This window comes from Erinaceus europaeus, chromosome 6, assembly GCF_950295315.1.
Source record: "Erinaceus europaeus chromosome 6, mEriEur2.1, whole genome shotgun sequence".
NCBI classification, from domain to species: Eukaryota; Metazoa; Chordata; class Mammalia; order Eulipotyphla; family Erinaceidae; genus Erinaceus; species Erinaceus europaeus.
The window spans coordinates 38,519,915-38,537,017 of NC_080167.1; the positions used below are offsets into that span (position 1 = coordinate 38,519,915).

Here is a 17,103-nt window from a genome sequence, read left to right on the forward strand (position 1 = left end):
CTGGGATCAAGCCCTGGTAGATTCATTATGCAGGCACCAAACCCCAGTGATAACCCTGGTGTTCAATAAATAAATAATAAAATAAACATTCTAATCTCTACTAGCATAGCCCAGTTTTTCCTGTCACATTCTACTCAATTCTACTCAACCCTGGTGGAAATCAAGAAAAAGAGAGAGAGAGAGAAAGAGGAGAGAGAGAAAAAAGAAAAAAGAGAAAAGAAAAAAGAGAGAGGAGAAAGAAGAAAAGAAAAGGAAAGAAAAGAAAAGAAAAGAAAAGAAATTGTTCACAGAAAATTCTAGTAATTACCTTCCTTTAAAGCTCTGAGTTTTAAGTAGCACTCATGGTCGAGTGCATATATTACCATGTGAAAGAACCCAAGTTCAAGCCCCTAGCCCTTCTAGCAGAGTGGAGGTGAAACAGTGCTACAGGTGTCTTTCTTTTTCTCTCACCTATCTCCCCCTTCCCTCTTGATTTCTTTTAGTCTCTATCCAAAAGCTAAATAAATAAAATACAAAATAAATAAAAATAATTTTAAAAAAGTAAATAAAACCTATTTTTATTGCTGTGTTTTATAATGTACATACTGTAAAAACTTAGTAAATGTTGTAAATAATTTATTTATAAGTATATACTATAAGAATGTACATCACAGAAACATTTGGGAAAGGGGTGGGGTGATGGTGTACCCGGTAGAGCTCCCATGCTATTATGTGTAAGGACTGGTGTTTAAGCTCCGGGTACCCTGTGGTGAGAGTGAGAGAGAGAGAGAGAGAAAAGAAGGGAAGCTTCACAAACAGTGTATAGGAGTCTCTCCATCTCTCTCCACCTGCTAGCTCAGTTTCTCTGTCTCTACCCAATGCATAAACATTTAAAAAATTTTGAGAAAAATTCATATGCATTTCTGAGCTGTGCTTATGGGGATTCTGATTTACCAAATTAAGATGGGACCAGAGCTTTCTTTTCAACATCCAAAGTGATCCTGAGCCACAACCAGGTTTAGAATATCTGACCTGAGTAAAGAGTAAATAAATTTTCTCTTAGGTAAATAAGTATATTGTGTGTTACTAAGAACTTAATCATTCTTTTTTTTAAATTATCTTTATTTATTTATTGGATAGAGATAGCCAGAAATCTAGAGGGGGGAGGGGAGATAGAGAAGGACAGAAACACTGAGACACTTGCAGCCCTTCTTTACCACTCGCAAAGCTATCTCCCTGCAGGTGTTGACCAAGGGCTTTCAAACTCAGGTCCTTGCAAATCCTAACATGTGCACTCAGCCCCGAATGTGACCATTCTTTTTTTTTTTTTCAATGTCTTTGTTGGAGGATAAATTAATGGTTTATACTTGACAGTAAAATACAATAGTTTGTACATGCATAACATTTCCCAGTTTTCCATATAATAATTCAACCCCCACATGACCATTCTTTATAGTATTTCCTGTGGGTAAATGAATTCATAAGCAAGTTCAGAATGAAACTATTAAACTGATAAAAATTAGAATTAATTGTGTAAAGAAAAATTTGCAAGATTTGCATCTAATGTGTGTTTTTTCAGGCCTGTCAGAGAGTTTTCCATGCCAAGAGGAGCAAACACTTTTTGTTACTGTATAAAGGCAAATGTCATTGTCACTGGAGGTAAGAGGATAGACAGCTCATGTTGTGTCCACATTCACAATGCTTCCTTTGATTAACTATGGCTTTCATAAAGTTACAGTACACTACTGCTCAAGGACTTTATTAAAAAATTTAAATATTTTTACAAAGTTGCTAGTCTTTCTGTGTGTGACTTCTAGATTTGATAGTACATTCGAAAGATCCTCCTCAGTTGAAGAATATGTTAAACAATTTCTCTTGTATTTTACTATAACTTTTGATTGATTTGTTTTATATTTTACCTTTATATCTTCAGCCTACATAGAAGTTATTTCAATGTGTGAAAATATGAGTTTCTAGTCTGGAACCCATACATGTTTTCTGTTTTGTGTTTAATTTAATTCATTGATTCCCTTTCATTTTAGATAGGGAGAGAGCAAGAGAGCAGGAGAGACACCACAGCACCATTCTATGATTCATGGAGCTACTCTCCAAGCTGCACATGGGAACTCTACCCACTGAACTATTTTCAAGTCCCTTGTGTAAGACTCCTGAAGTTGAATGGAACTTTGGTGTGTGTGTGTGTGTGTGTGTGTGTGTGTGTAATTTTTCAATAAAAAAAAAACTCTGTCAGAGAACCAAACCTCAATAAATTCACTAGTTGGTGAGAGTTTAGAACAGTAATTAAAGGGACCAAATATATTAAGTGCTGTGGGCCCCTTTCATGAAAAATTTATTCAAATTTCTCCTCCCATCCTTAATAAAGAAACTATAAATAGCAGTCAATACATTCGTATCAAGAGTACACTGTCAGGGGCCAGGCAGTGGAGGACCTGGTTAAGTGCACATAGGTTAAAGATCAAGAACCCATGCAAGGATCTGGATTTGAGCTCTTGGGTCCCCATCTGCAGAGCAGAGCTTCACAAGCTGCGAAGCATGTCTGCAGGTGTCTTTACCTTTTTCTCTCTTTCTCTGTTTCCCTTCCCCTCTCAATTTCTCTCTGTCCTAACCAATAAAAATGGAAAAAATGGCCACCAGAAGCAGTGGATCTGTAGTGCCACACTGAACCCAAGCAATAACCCTGAAGGCAAAAAAAAAAAAAAAAAAGAAAAAAAGAGTATCCTATCTCAGCCACTAAGTGCCTACACTGAAAAGTGTGAAGATAGCTACCCTCTCATTTCATATTTCTGCTGTCTCCCCAGAGCACACAAAGATAATATTTTTCAAACGCATTGGATACTTACAGCTTATACTGAAATCAGTGTCCAGTACTGATTTCCAGTACTGAAATTTGAGCCTTCCTTCCACAGAAACTTAAGGGCTGGGAAATCAGTTTAAAGATTATGCAAAACAACTTTTGTGCCTGAGGCTCTGAACTCCCAGGTTCAATCCCCAGTACCACTATAAACCAGAGCTGTTCAGTGCTCCAGTCAAAAGAAAGATGAGGAAGGGGTAAAAGGAAGGGTAAGGAGAAGAAAAAGAAAGAAGAGAGATAGAGGAAGGGAAGAGAGAGAAGGAGAAGTTTTATGGTCCAAACATGTATTTACTTATTTATTTAATCACCAACAGGGCTATCTCAGGGCTCAGTGCCTATACCATGAATCCATAGCTCATGGAGGCCATTTTACTTTATTTGATATTACAAAGAAATTAAGAGAGGAGAGTTGACAGGGAGAGAGCCAGAAGCACCTGCAGTACTTGCTTCAACTCTTATGAAGCATAGCAGTACTATGCTTCAACTCTTGCTTCAACTGTGAAGCAATGAATGTGCTAATCTTATTGTGAAAACTGTACAAGACTTAAGGTTATTAAATCATGTTGTAAAACTTAAACTTACATAATGTTATGTATCAGTTATATCTCAATAAGGCTGGTGAAAGGATGCCAGTTTCTCCTCAATTTATTTGTAGTAAACAACTGACAAAGCTATTCTCCAAAATATGAATTTAGGTAAGTCTCTCTGTACATGCTATGATTTCTTGATAAAATAGCTTTTAAAATAATGAGCTCTCATGTTCCTGTATTTAGGCAACTTTTATAAAATATTTTTATATGTAGTAAGTAATGAATAGTGATTTTTTTATTTTGTTGATAATCTTTCTAAGTACTTCCTGAAAATTCCAAGTATTTAAATATGAGTAGGAAAGATTTATTTTTAGCTCTAAAAATAGTCCACTTGTAAAAAAAGAACAAAATCAACAGTGTTTACCAACAGTGGAAATCAGGTTGTAGGGTCAAGAGAACATTTTTACAAAAATTGTACTTTAGGTGATTGAGGAACTGAGTCAGCAAGTAGAACACAGAAGATTTGCATATATGAAGTTCTGAATTTGATCTCTAGTATCACATATTCCAAAGTGATGCTCAGGTTCTTTCCCTCCCTTTCATTAATAAATTAAGCTTTTTTAAAAAAAGTATGCATAACTGAATTGTCTACATTTTTTCTTATGAAACCATATAATTTTAACATAAAAATAGTATCTGTGCTGTAACAGTAAATATATACATACACACATATTAAAGGTTTATGAATATGTGTTAGTGGTAGATGGATAAGAGAAAACAGATGAATTGTTACAATGGAGGGATTATATGCAATTTCCCTCTTGACTTCTTTTATTATTGTAATATTTGCATATTTTAAGAATGTGAAAGCAAAAGAACAGCTGTCTTAAAAACTTTGGGGAAGTAAAGTAAAAGTATAAATAATGCATGAATGAGTAGGAAAGAATCGAATCAAGAAAAGCATTCATAAAATATTTATGAGAACTCACATTTGTATGTGTAAACACAATTATTACAAAAGTGCCTTGACAAAAAGCAGATCCAAAACAGGTTGAGCCTCTTAGCAAGTCAATCAGAAACAGTTCCTGGAAGAACTAGAACTGTGATTTCCTGTAACAAGAATGAGAAGGACATGGTGAGAGAGACCACTTGTAGTCCTAATGAAATTACCTTCTCCTATTCTTATTTTCAGGAGAAGATAAAGTCCTCCGCTTGTGGCACCCCAATATCAGCACCAAGCCAGTGGGGAAACTTGTGGGACATATGTTCAGTATCACTGAGATTGTAACAAATGAGAAGGATCAACATGTCATCAGCCTATCCTCTGCGAAGGTAGCAGAAAGATATCCCTTAATCTCAGTTATTAGAAACTCTGCAATACCTTTTTTTTTTCTTCACTGAAATATCTGATAATCACAGAGAAGTACTATCAAGGTAGAGAGGCAACTGACGAGCTACTGTTAGCTGTTGCTGTTTATAGAATTACATAATATAGAGTCGGGCAGTAGCTCAGCGGGTTAAACACAGGTGGCACAAAGCACAAGGACCAGCATAAGGATCCCAGTTTGAGCCCCTGGATCCCCACCTGCAGGGGCATGGGAGTCACTTCACAAGCAGTGAAGCAGGTCTGCAGGTGTCTATCTATCTCTCCCCCCTCTGTCTTCCCCTCCTCTTTCTCTCTCTTTGTTCTATCCAACAACAACAACATCAATAACAACAACAATAATAACTACAACAATAAAACAAGGGCAACAAAAGGAAATAAATATTTTAAATTTTTTAAAAAGAATTACATAATATACAGCCTAAAGATAGGAGTAAAATGAATACATTGGGAAGTTAGATTTGCTATTTAAAATAATAAAATCACCTTTTTTATTTTCAGAAGCTGAGTTCTGGCCAGCAGAAGTCATGGAGGAAACGAGAATGATTACCTGTAATAATAATTATAAAACATGTTGCTTCTAAGATTTTGATTCAAATAAATATAGGTCATGAAGACCAGTTCTTGACCCATATTTATTTGAATCAAAATCTTAGAAGCAACATGTTTTATAATTATTATTGCATAATTTCCAAAACATGTTTTGCAGTTACTTTTGTACTTTTTCTTTTTTTAAAAAAAAATATTTATTTTATTTATTCCCTTTTGTTGCCCTTGTTGTTTTATTGTTGTAGTTATTATTGTTGTTGTTGGATAGGACAGAGAGAAATGGAGAGAGGAGGGGAAGACAGAGAGGAGGAGAGAAAGATAGACACCTGCAGACCTGCTTCACCGCCTGTGAAGCGACTCCCCTACATGTGGGGAGCCGGGGTTTGAACAGGGATCCTTATGCTGGTCCTTGTGCTTTGCGCCACCTGCGCTTAACCCTCTGCGCTACAGCCCGACTCCCTTGTATTTTTTCTAAGACATGTTTTGTAGCTACATTTGTGTTATTTCTAAGAAATGACCTATACTGTTATTTCCTGCTAGCTAAATCGTATTTGTTCTATCTAATTGTTTATCCTTGGTTAATAAACAAAACAAAAACATACTATGTCTTTCTGTTGTCTTCAGTAAAGAAAAACAATCTATTGTTTCTATCTGAGCAGTCTTTTGCTAGGCACTAGCCAAAGCACTAATTTTTTTTTTAATTTTTAAAATTTTATTTTTAATTTACAAAATTATAATAGGGATATAATTCCACACTATTCCCACTACTAGATCTCTGTGTTCCTGTTCCTTCCAATTGAAAACTGCAGTAGTTCTCCCAAGGTCACAGATATCTATTGACTATTATTTCTGTAGCTATCTACCTATATTTATATATATTTACCCATTTTTTCTATGCCCCTGCTATCTCTTCCTTTCTAAGTCACACCTACACCTATTACAACTTCCAAGTGTCTATACATTTTTCCTCTTCTCTCTCTGGGTCCTGATAGAATTGGAGTCAGAGCCCTCTGGTCATCTTCCCCTAATATGTCTCCCTCTCTGGAAGTGTGGACCAAAATTCTTTTTGGGGTTCAGAAGGTGAGAGTTCTGGCTTCTATAATTGCTTCTCTGCTGGCCATAGGCATTGGCAGCCTGATCCATACTTCCAGCCTGTTTCTATCTTTCCCTAGTAGGGTAGGGCTCTGGAGAGGTGAAGTTCCAGGACACATTGGTGAGGTCATCTGCTCAGGGAAGTCAGGAAAGAATCATAGTAGCATCTGCAACTTGATGACTAAGAGGCAGCAAAATATAAATCAGGGCAAAATGTTTAAACATGAACCAAAAAGGAGGAATAAAACCAATGAGAATATGAATCTTAGGGTAGAAAGAAGCTAGGAGGTCTATTTTAGGTATGTTCTTAAGAGGCCTATGACTTTAGTAATTTTTGCTTGAGCTTGATAGCTAACATGGAAGTGGAAGATGGTGTCAGAGTTGAGAATAGGACTAGAAAGCTGGATTAGGGCAGAGAGTAGCTCCAAAACTTAAAGAAAGTATACAAATAAACAACTATATCTTTACCACATCAATCTGACCCAGGACCCATGTATATTTATATTTGGAACAGGAGCCTATATAGACTGAGCCCCTGTCAGTCTGAGCTCACAGTCTACAGTCACAGCTGAGAATATTCTAGGCTACACTTATTTCAGGACCAGTCTTCCTGGACTAGAAGAGTAGGATGAAACAGCCTCCCTTTGGAGAGTGGGACAGTCCCTATCATTGCTACTTTATAGTGAGGGCGATAAAACCAACGTCTATTTGTGTAAATGTGTATACCTCTTGTCTTTCTTCATACTACACCATTTCCCTACTTGGATAAATTCCATAATTCTTTTTGAAATGTTTATTCATTTATTTACTACTTTTAATTTATTATGACAGAGAGAAATTGAAAGAGAAGGGAATATAGAAAGAGAAACACCTGCATCATTGCTTCACTGCTTATAAAGCTTCCCCCTAGGTCCTTACACATGGTAATGCATATACTCAGCCAGATGTGCTACCATTCAGCCCTACTCTCTGTAATTTTTACATTTCTAGGCAAGAGATGAAGAATAGAAAAACATTTAGTAAATGCTTACATCAGTCATGAAAAAAGCAATGTGAAACTTCCATTTAAAATATGTCTTCTTTCTAGTTCCTATCTTATAGTAGAGAGAGAAATGACAAGAGAAAAGTGTTTTTGTCTAAAGAATAAGTCATGATTGGTCCTTTTTTATATTCATATTTTTTGTATTCCTCCAAATTCTTGAATAGTAAAAGTGCATTTTCCCTCCATTCTGTAATGATAGAAAAATCTGATTCTTTCAAGCAAACCTTTGATATCTGTTGCTATATTTATCTAATATTAACAAATAATCCTTGTATACGAAGACAAATTGGAGGTTAGTTTGTGTGCTCATTAGATAAATTCTACTTTCTTGTGAGTTTTTAAGAGGGCGTTGCAAACTCTGAAAATGCTTCACTAAAATAACTCTGAGTGAGAAAAGTAAAGTATAATATTGGTAAGCTTGGTTCTTTCTCCTTCCAGGTTTTCAGGGTGTGGGATATACAGACTCTTTCATTACTACAAGTTTTCCATGACAGCATGGGGGGACCAGGAGACATGCAGATCTATTCTATGCTATATGACACGAACCATGGCATGCTCATCACAGGTACTTGTACACAATTAATGACAAACAAAACTTTTGTTTTGATATCAAACCTTTTAAAAGTATCACTTGAACACTAGGAGATATTTAATTTAATTCATTTATGTTTTTTCTTTCTTTTCATGACCCATTGAAATGTGTAACTGGACTTTCTGAAAATACTAGGTCAGAAATCTAAGTTCTTAAATCTAGGAAGATGAGGCATGTGTTAAGTATATAACTGATGTGTAACCTATTGCCACAGATAAGCAAATACAGGTGTTTTGACTCTTGGAGAAGGAATATGATTCATCTCACAGTGGCTGCACCAGCATGTTGAATGATGCTCCATCAATCAAGGCAATTTGATCTAGTTCATACTGGAACTGAAACAGTTATTCAATAAGGGTGTTAATCCTCCCATATGCTTTTGCTTCTTTACAAATAACAGAACTTCTCAAAGAATCAGCCTCATGTGACAGACCCTCATTGCTGATGTCAACAGATCTGTTGCTTACTTTTCTTATTACTTCTTAGAAGTTCATGTTTACTAAAGATAAAGAAAACTTAGCTGTTCATTTAGGTTTAACATTGCTCACATGTATACCCTCAGGCTTTAGAAGAAAAATGAATACTATTAATAGTTCTTTGTTCTGTATCCTCAACTCAGAAGCATTTAATAAGCATTTTTTCCACTGACCACCTGTTCTGAGATCCTATAGGATTAATTAGTGCATGGAAGTGGTTGATAGAAAATATACTTTTCCCACAACGACCCTGGATCCATACTCTCAGAGAGGTAGAGCATGAGGAGGCTATCAGGGGAGAGGATGGGATATGGAGATCGGGTTATGGGAATTGTGGAACTGCACCCCTCTTATTCTATGGTTTTGTTAATGTCTCCTTTCTTAAATAAAAAAAATAAAGAAAGAAAGAAAATGTAATCTTTTAACTTTTCTGAATTATGATTGAGCTTGACAAATAAGTTTCTACCATGTTAAAAAAGAACTTAATTAATTCTCATAATAAATATTCCTCTATGACGGAACCTCTTCAGAAATAAAATACTAATCACTGCAATTTTTTCCATAGTGTCCTAACATTTTTTTAATTACTAAATTCAACATGTTCACTCTGTTTATCATCAGAATAACTAAGGACTTGAGAGCAAAGATAAAAAACACATAATATAAAATAAGATTCTCTAATTTTATGTAATTCTGATAGTATTTTGCTTACCAAATATAGTTATGAAGGGTCAAGAGACAGTTCACCCAGTAGGGTAAACACCTTGCCATGTGCAAAGCTCCCAGTCTGAGCTCCAATACTACATAAGTAGCATAAGGAGTTCCATGGATGATGGAGTAGTACTACGTTTTCTCTCTCCTCTCCCCCTCCACACCTCTCCTCTTCTCTCCTTTGCTCTCCTCTCCTCTCCCTTCCCCTTCTCTCCTCTCCTCTCCTCTCCTCTCCCCTCCCCTCCCTTTTTCTCTTCTCCTTTCCTCTCCTCTCCTCCCCTCTCCTCTCTCTCACCTTCATTATCTCTCTATATACATATATATGCATTTATTAATATGTATATTTATTTATTTAAAAAGAACTATTTCTGTTCCAGGATCTAGTGTTATAAACATGTACCCTTTAACTAGGATGATACAAGATACAAAACAGATACCTCACTCTCATGAGCGAGAAATCAATGTCATGCTTTACAACAAAAATTTTCACCAAGTGCTTACTATCTGCTCTGAATCCATAATAAAGGTGAGTATATATTCTTTCTTCAGAAAGTGAAAGATAAAACAGATGGGGTTTATCTTCTTACAGGTAAGTCTTTCAATAATTAAATATAATGGCCCATATGAGATTCAAAGATATTCTTAAGTTTTCATGAACACACTAGAACAAGCAAAATGAGATTACTTTCTAGGAAGTGACATGCTCAATTGAAAGAATAAAATGATTTTTTGCTATCAAAATACTAATTTTAAACATACACACACACAAACATATATATGTACATTTTAACTGAGCTATAGAAAGAATGTTAAGAAGTGAGATTGATTGATGATGACTCCCCACAAAAAAAAAAGGAAGATAAACTTTTATTTACCATAATTCATATAGATATACCAAGTGCTTTAAATCATGGTCATATTTAAACCTCACACTAGTTTTCCATGAATAGAGTTCTATATGTGTAATCTAAATAGATAAAATAAAAGAACTTAGAAATACTAATGAGAATAAGAATAACAAACTTACTCTTAGACTTAACTGTGATGGTTATAAAAAGAAATGGGGAGGGGAGATGGGATGAGAGGTAGAAGGATCTTTGTGATTTAACAGTATGAACCTTTGCTACAGAATATGATGAGAAGTACATATACATATATACAGATGCATAGGCATAAATATATACTCCTAAAGGCTTATAATTTTGTAAACCACTATATCAAGAAATTAAGTAGGATGAGGAGCCTAGATCTCAGAAACTAGGCACCTTGCCTCAAATCATACAACTTCACAAGCATCAGGACTAAGATACACATCCAGGTCTGTCTAAAATGAATGCTTTTGCCCTTTCTTCTTTCTCTGTCATTGCTATAGCTGGTTGACTCTGGAGTCTGTAGCTGTTCTGACCTTATAACTGACTGAACGTACTTCTTTTTCTCCTTCTCCTCCTCCTCCTCCTCTTCCTCCTCCTCCTCCTCCTTCTTTTTCTTCTTCTTCTCCTCCTCCTTCTCTTCCTCCTCCTCCTCCTTCTTCTTCTTCTCCTTTTTCTTCTTTTTTCTTGATTTAACAATGATCAACAAGTATGTCAGATAAAAGGGTTACAATTCCACATAATTCCAGAGTAATGGAGCTGAAGGGTTGACATTCCATGCCTGGCATCTCTGGACATCGTCTGAAGTGAAACATGTTGAGGGTGGTACTGGTTCTATTGATTTGGTTGAAGTAAGCAGATGCAGTATCAAATGATATGGATTAAGAGAAGCTACTTCTAAGTAATGACTGGGTTTTTTGTTTGTTTTGTTTTGCTTCAGTTATTTATTTCATACATGTTCGCTTACAGGAGCAAGTACTCCCTTTCTGTGACTCTCTGTGTTAATATGCTGGAGATATTCCCAGGTTAAAAATCTCCTGAATTCAAGATGCCACGTGACCAAGTACCCAGTAAAGTGCTTATGTTTCAGTGCTAAAGGGCCCAGGTTTAAGTCCTGGATCTCTACCTGCAGAAGGAAGCTTAATCAGGCTGACTAAATTAGTCAACAGTAATAAATCTAGTGGGACTTAGTTGTGTACTGAAGTTGTTACTTAGTTGTTACATATCTATCTTGCTGTTTCACATGTATAGTAACAAATGACTACTTCTTTATAGGCTTTAGCTGACTAGAATGCACTCACTTCCTGTTTCAGTCACCTATACAATAGACACACCATAGAGAATGACACACAGACTTAGATGCCACCACTAAGTTATGCCTTTAATCAAAGCAGTATTCATGGAATAAAGTTGCAGAGGTCAAATGTGCATAGTACTCAACCTGGGGCTATTCTGAATATTGTAAAATTAATAAGAACTGAGGGGCATATGGATTATTTAATTTTCTTTTTCTTTCTTGGAGGTATGGGAACTCGACACAGGCCTACAGATATACCAGATTTTAGATCCTCATGGTTTTAATGTTGAACTGACTTCTGCATCTCTTAATGAAAGTGGATTTCTTTTCGCCACAGGCGCATATAATGGTCAGTCTAATATCCAGAATATGACCTCAGTGGTTTAGTGTCCTGGGATTTTTTTATGAATATTCATTAGTTCTATGTATGAGAGGGACTGCTAAGACAAGTTGGAACATACAATATGTTTGCCAGTGCCAAACTGAGCAGTGGCAGACTCTCCCATAATGGGTGGGGGAATAATAAGTATACTTGCATGTATGCAAAAAAACTACTTATAATAGAAATTCTGAGACATGCACATAACCACTGTTATCATAATCATTAAGCAACTCATAATGACTGAAAGTACTACTGGGTTGTTGGAAAGGTATGACATATTTTTCTGTTCAGAAAATCTGACAACCCAATATTTTTATGCAGACAAGACATATTTTACTTTGTTAGTGATATAAACTAGAGTTACTTTAAATTTTAAGTTACACCATCTCACAGGTATATATGTTAATTGACAAAGATCCTGAGTTTAGAGCATCCTAGAAAATAGAATTCTGGGGAGTCGGGTGGTAGTGCAGCGGGTTAAGTGCAGGTGGCACAAAGTGCTAGGACCAGTGTAAGGAAGCCAGTTGGAGCCCCCAGATCCCCACCTACAGGGGAGTTGCTTCACAAGTGGTGAAACAGGTCTGCACGTATCTGTCTTTCTCTCCCCCTCTCTGTCTTCCCCTCCTCTCTCCATTTCTCTCTGTCCTATCAACAACAATGACATCAATAACAACAACAATAATAACTACAACAATAAAATGGGCAACAAAAGGAAATAAATATTTAAAAATCTTTTTAAAAATTGAATTCTGTAACTCCCAGTGCAGTCTGACTCGCAAGCCTCTAGTGTCCTTTTATTCCTGAAGGAATGGGAACTCAACACAGGTCTCCAAATATTCCAGATTTTAGACCCTCAATACCTAGAGGTAAGCATCAGTTACACACACACACACACACACACACACACACACACACACACACACACCACTTTACCCTACTAACTCTATCAAAGTCTACAGAAGTATAAAATCCACATATCCAGGAATGAATGAAAGCATCACTGTTTCTTTTAATAGTTTGTATAACTATTTCCTGTAAGACTATAAATCCTTGAAGGCAGGGGCACTGCCTGATCACTTCTCAAAACTAGCTTCTACCATACCACTGTGGATATAAGGCAGATTCAATCCATGTTTAATGAACAAGCAAACACATGATGGAGATCTTAAAAATGGCTGGTAAGCCACCTTCTGCACCCTATATAGAATTTTGGTCCATACTTCCAGACTAGTAAATGTTAGGGGAAGATAACCTGTGGGCCCTGAACTCTAATTCCATCAGGACCCAGAGAAAGAAGAGGGGAGGGGAAAAAAGGAAAAGATACTCAGAAGTAGTAGGTATGACTTAGAAAGAAAGAGATGGTAAGATCATAGAAAAATATGCATATATATATACATATGTGTGTGTGTGTGTATTTATAGAAATAATAGTCAACCCATGTCTATAATCTTGGGAGAATTAATGCAGTTTCCAGTGGAGGGAATGGAGACACAGAACTCTGGTGGTGGGAAAGGCATGGAATTATACCTCTGTTATCTTATAACTTTGTAAATCAGTATTAAATTACTAATAATTTTAAAGGCTGGTAAGAAACACCTGGCCTGTGAAGAAAAACTACACAGTAAAAATATTCCATATGTCCAGCATGATAGAGTTGAGGATAGAAAGCTGGGGATTGGGGTTCACAGAAGAGAAAGTGCTGTGAGGGGTACTCTCTAACTCTAAACTTGAGCTGACCACCTAAAAGAACATGGTGAAAGATAATTCTCCACACTGATAAATGACCTAGAAATAGGCAGTCAGCACTATTTCTTTTGTTTCTTTATTAGGGGGATTAATTGTTTATAGTCAATAGTAAAATACAGTAGTTTATACATGTATAACATTTCTTAGTTTTCCACATAACAGTTCAACCCCCTCAAAGTCCACCTCTGCCATCATAACAATTCAACCCCCTCTAGGTCCACCCTACTCTCTGCCCCAGAGTCTTTTACTTTGGTGTAATACACCAAACCCAGTCCAAGTTCAGCTTTGTATTTTCTTATTTTTCAGCTTCTCTCTTTTTTATTATTAGTGATTTGATACTGATAGACAAGATTGTGGGATAAGAAGGCTACAATTTACACAAGTCCCACCACCAGCTTGCCATATCCCATCTCCTCCACCAGAAGCTGCCCTCGTCTTTACCCCTCTGGGAGTATGGGCCAAAGATCTCTATGGGGCACAGAAGGTCGGAGGTCTGGCTTCTGTAATCAGTTCTCTGTTGGACATGGCATTCACAGGTTGACCCATAACCCTATCCAGTTAGCACTATTTCTATACTACACCATCTATACTATTTCTATATCTATTTCTATACTACACCATCTCTTCTCCTAACACCTTTATCAAGATTTCCCAAATCAAACATACATTGATAACTATAAATAAAGTATGACTTCAAGTACAAAACTATACATGACATCTCTTTTACATTTTCTTCTATCACCAATAAGACATTCAAAGCTTGATAGCTTCCCTCTTGCTAAATTCTCTTAAATTGTCTAGTATCTAACAACAAAGAACTCAAATAGTAAGACATGTCACAGCCTTAAGAAATGTAACAAAACTAGAAGGAGCTTTTACTATTAATTTTAATAGTAAAATGATACACAGACGATATAAAAAGATAGGTTAAATAGATAATGCCCAGTATTTGTCAAGCTGTAAAGTACTGAAAAAAGAAAGGCAGAAGATAACTACTTAAGACAGAAACTTCAGGAGAATCTAAGTGTGACTGGAAGATGGTTTACCTGTTACGGCATACAACTTATCATGCACGGGTATTCCGGCGGTAGCGCAGTAGGTTAAGCACATGTGGCACAAAGTGCAAGGACCAGCCTAAGGATCCCAGTTTGAGCCCCCAGCTCCCCACCTGCAGAGGAGTCGCTTCATAAGTGGTGAAGCAGGTCTTCAGGTGTCTACCTTTCTCTCCCCCTCTCTGTCTTCCCTTCCTCTTTCCATTTCTGTCTGTCCCATCTAAAAATGATGACATCAATAACAACAATAACTACAACAATAAAAAATAACAAGGGCAACAACGACTACAACATAAAATAATAAGGGAAACAAAAGGGAATAAATTAATAAATAAATAAATATAAAACAACATATGCATGAGGCCTAGATTTGGAAGACAGCTGTGCTCACCACTATATCACCAATGCAACTGAGGCCTAGATTTGATCCCTAACATCACATAAGAGCACCACAGCACATGGAGAAGCTCCAGTGGCACTGTGTCTCTCCCCAGCATATATACATTCATTGAAAGAGTGAAAAAAATTGAACTCGGAATGGTGGAATTACACATGTGCAAGACCCACTGTTGCAAATAAACAAGCAAAAGAAAAAAAACAAAGGAAAAGAAGGAAGGAGTCTCTGGAATATCTGAGAATTCAAAGTTAAATTCTGTCATAAGCCCCAAGACAATGCCTAGTCCTATAAATTCTTTCATCAGTCTATAACACATCAAAGCATACATAAATATGTTTTTTACACAAGGCCAAAGAAATTTGTATGTCAGACTTGGTAGGAAATATAAACTGCTAGCATAAATGTTTCTACTAGAGGTAATAATCTCTGATATAAAACCAAGCTCTCTATATACTCTTTTTATCCACCTAGTCTTTTCTTTGTGTGCTCAGGAACGGTGAAAATCTGGGACTTTGGCAGTGGACAAGAGATAAAAGTTTTGCCAGAAGGAAAAGACTGGAAGGAAGAGGAGCACTGGCTTATACGGCTGATTTTCCTGAAAGCTCAGGAAAAACACCAGTACTTAATACTCACCTTGGAGCGCAGTGGGAAAATCAAAATGCTCCAGGTACAATCTCAGATTTTATAATTGTATTCTAGAAGCTTTATTTTTTTTTAAAAAATCAAGTGAAGGGCACCAGGTGGTGGTACACCCGGTTGAGTACACACATTACCATGCTCAAGGACCCAGGTTCAAGCTCTTGTTCCCCACCTGCAAGGGAATGCTTCACTATTACAGATAGATGGATGATGCACAGATATAAATATGAATTTTGGGGGAAAGGAATTAAAGCATAAGCAATGAGCAATGAAATTATGAATACTGAGAGGCTCCAATGCTATCTCTGTCTCCACATATATATCTTTAATTTTACTGTTTCACATATTGAGAATATCTGATTAATAAACCCAAGTGGTTCAAAAATAAAGCAACTAATCCTATTAAAGCCAGTGTATAAAATACATGCCATCCAGTGGACATATGCCATCAAATGGACATAAATTTATCTTTGAAGAGGAAAAAAATTGCATTAGAAATTGATGAAATTACTCAGCTATTAAAAATGGTGATTTTACCTTCTTCACCTCATCTTGGATGGAGCTTGAAGGAATCATGTCAAGTAAGATAATTCAGAAACAGAAGGATGAATATGGATGGGATGATCTCACTCATAGACAGAAGTTCTTCTTCTTCTTCTAGCGTTTGCCCTTCTTCCATAGCCAGTCAACAGCATCAGGTTGAGCCTGATGTAAAGTTTTGAGACCTCCTTTGAATCTGGAGAGGTGGCAGTCGTTGACTATGTGGGTCATACTGTCTGGAGCCTCAGGGGCAGTTCGGGTCGTCTCTGGCTCCCCAGCGATGGAACATAGCAGTGCACCGGCCATGGCCTGTTCAATACCGATTGAGGAGAGCTCAATCATAACGTGCTAGGTCAAAGCCGGGTTGACGCTTGCAGGGGTCTGTGATGAGGTGTTTGTTCTTTACCTCAGCTGACTGCCAGCTCTGTTTCCAAGAGACTGGAACAGAGAAGTTCAGTGTAGGCGTAGGGGACCAGATTGGGTGATGAGACGTCAAGTGTTGAACAGGGTGGGCGAAGATATCCGCGTATATTGGCAGGTCTGGTCGAGCGTAGACGTGGGAAATGAACTTAGATGATGCCGCATCCCGACGAATATCTGGCGGGGTGATGTTGCTAAGAACTGGCAGCCATGGAACCGGGGTGGAACGGATGGTTCCAGAAATTATCCTCATGGAGGAATATAATTTGGAATCGACCAAGTGGACATGGGGGCTACAGAACCATACTGGGGCACAGTATTCTGCAGTGCAATAGCATAATGCCAGAGAGGATGATCGTAGTGTGGAAGCGCTGGCGCCCCATGAGGAGCTGGCCAGTCTTGCAATGATGTTATTCCTCGCGCCCACCTTTGCTGCAGTTTTTGTGAGATGTTTGTGAAATGACAGAGTGTGATCGAGAGTAACGCCAAGATAGACTGGCTGGGCTTCATGCCGGATTCTCGTATCACCAAGCT

At 37.1% G+C, this 17,103-nt stretch overlaps 1 protein-coding gene across 1 annotated transcript in view; it reads left to right on the plus strand.

Annotated features, from left to right (window-relative positions):
* The window catches only part of WDR64 (WD repeat domain 64), a 156,134-nt gene that overhangs the window by 60,592 nt on the left and 78,439 nt on the right, over positions 1 to 17,103 (plus strand). Inside the window, exons 9-14 of the mRNA XM_060192039.1 lie at positions 1,559 to 1,638; positions 4,574 to 4,713; positions 7,887 to 8,013; positions 9,605 to 9,753; positions 11,619 to 11,742; positions 15,462 to 15,637. Coding sequence (XP_060048022.1) covers positions 1,559 to 1,638; positions 4,574 to 4,713; positions 7,887 to 8,013; positions 9,605 to 9,753; positions 11,619 to 11,742; positions 15,462 to 15,637 — 796 coding nt within the window. The remainder of the gene's footprint in view (positions 1 to 1,558; positions 1,639 to 4,573; positions 4,714 to 7,886; positions 8,014 to 9,604; positions 9,754 to 11,618; positions 11,743 to 15,461; positions 15,638 to 17,103) is intronic.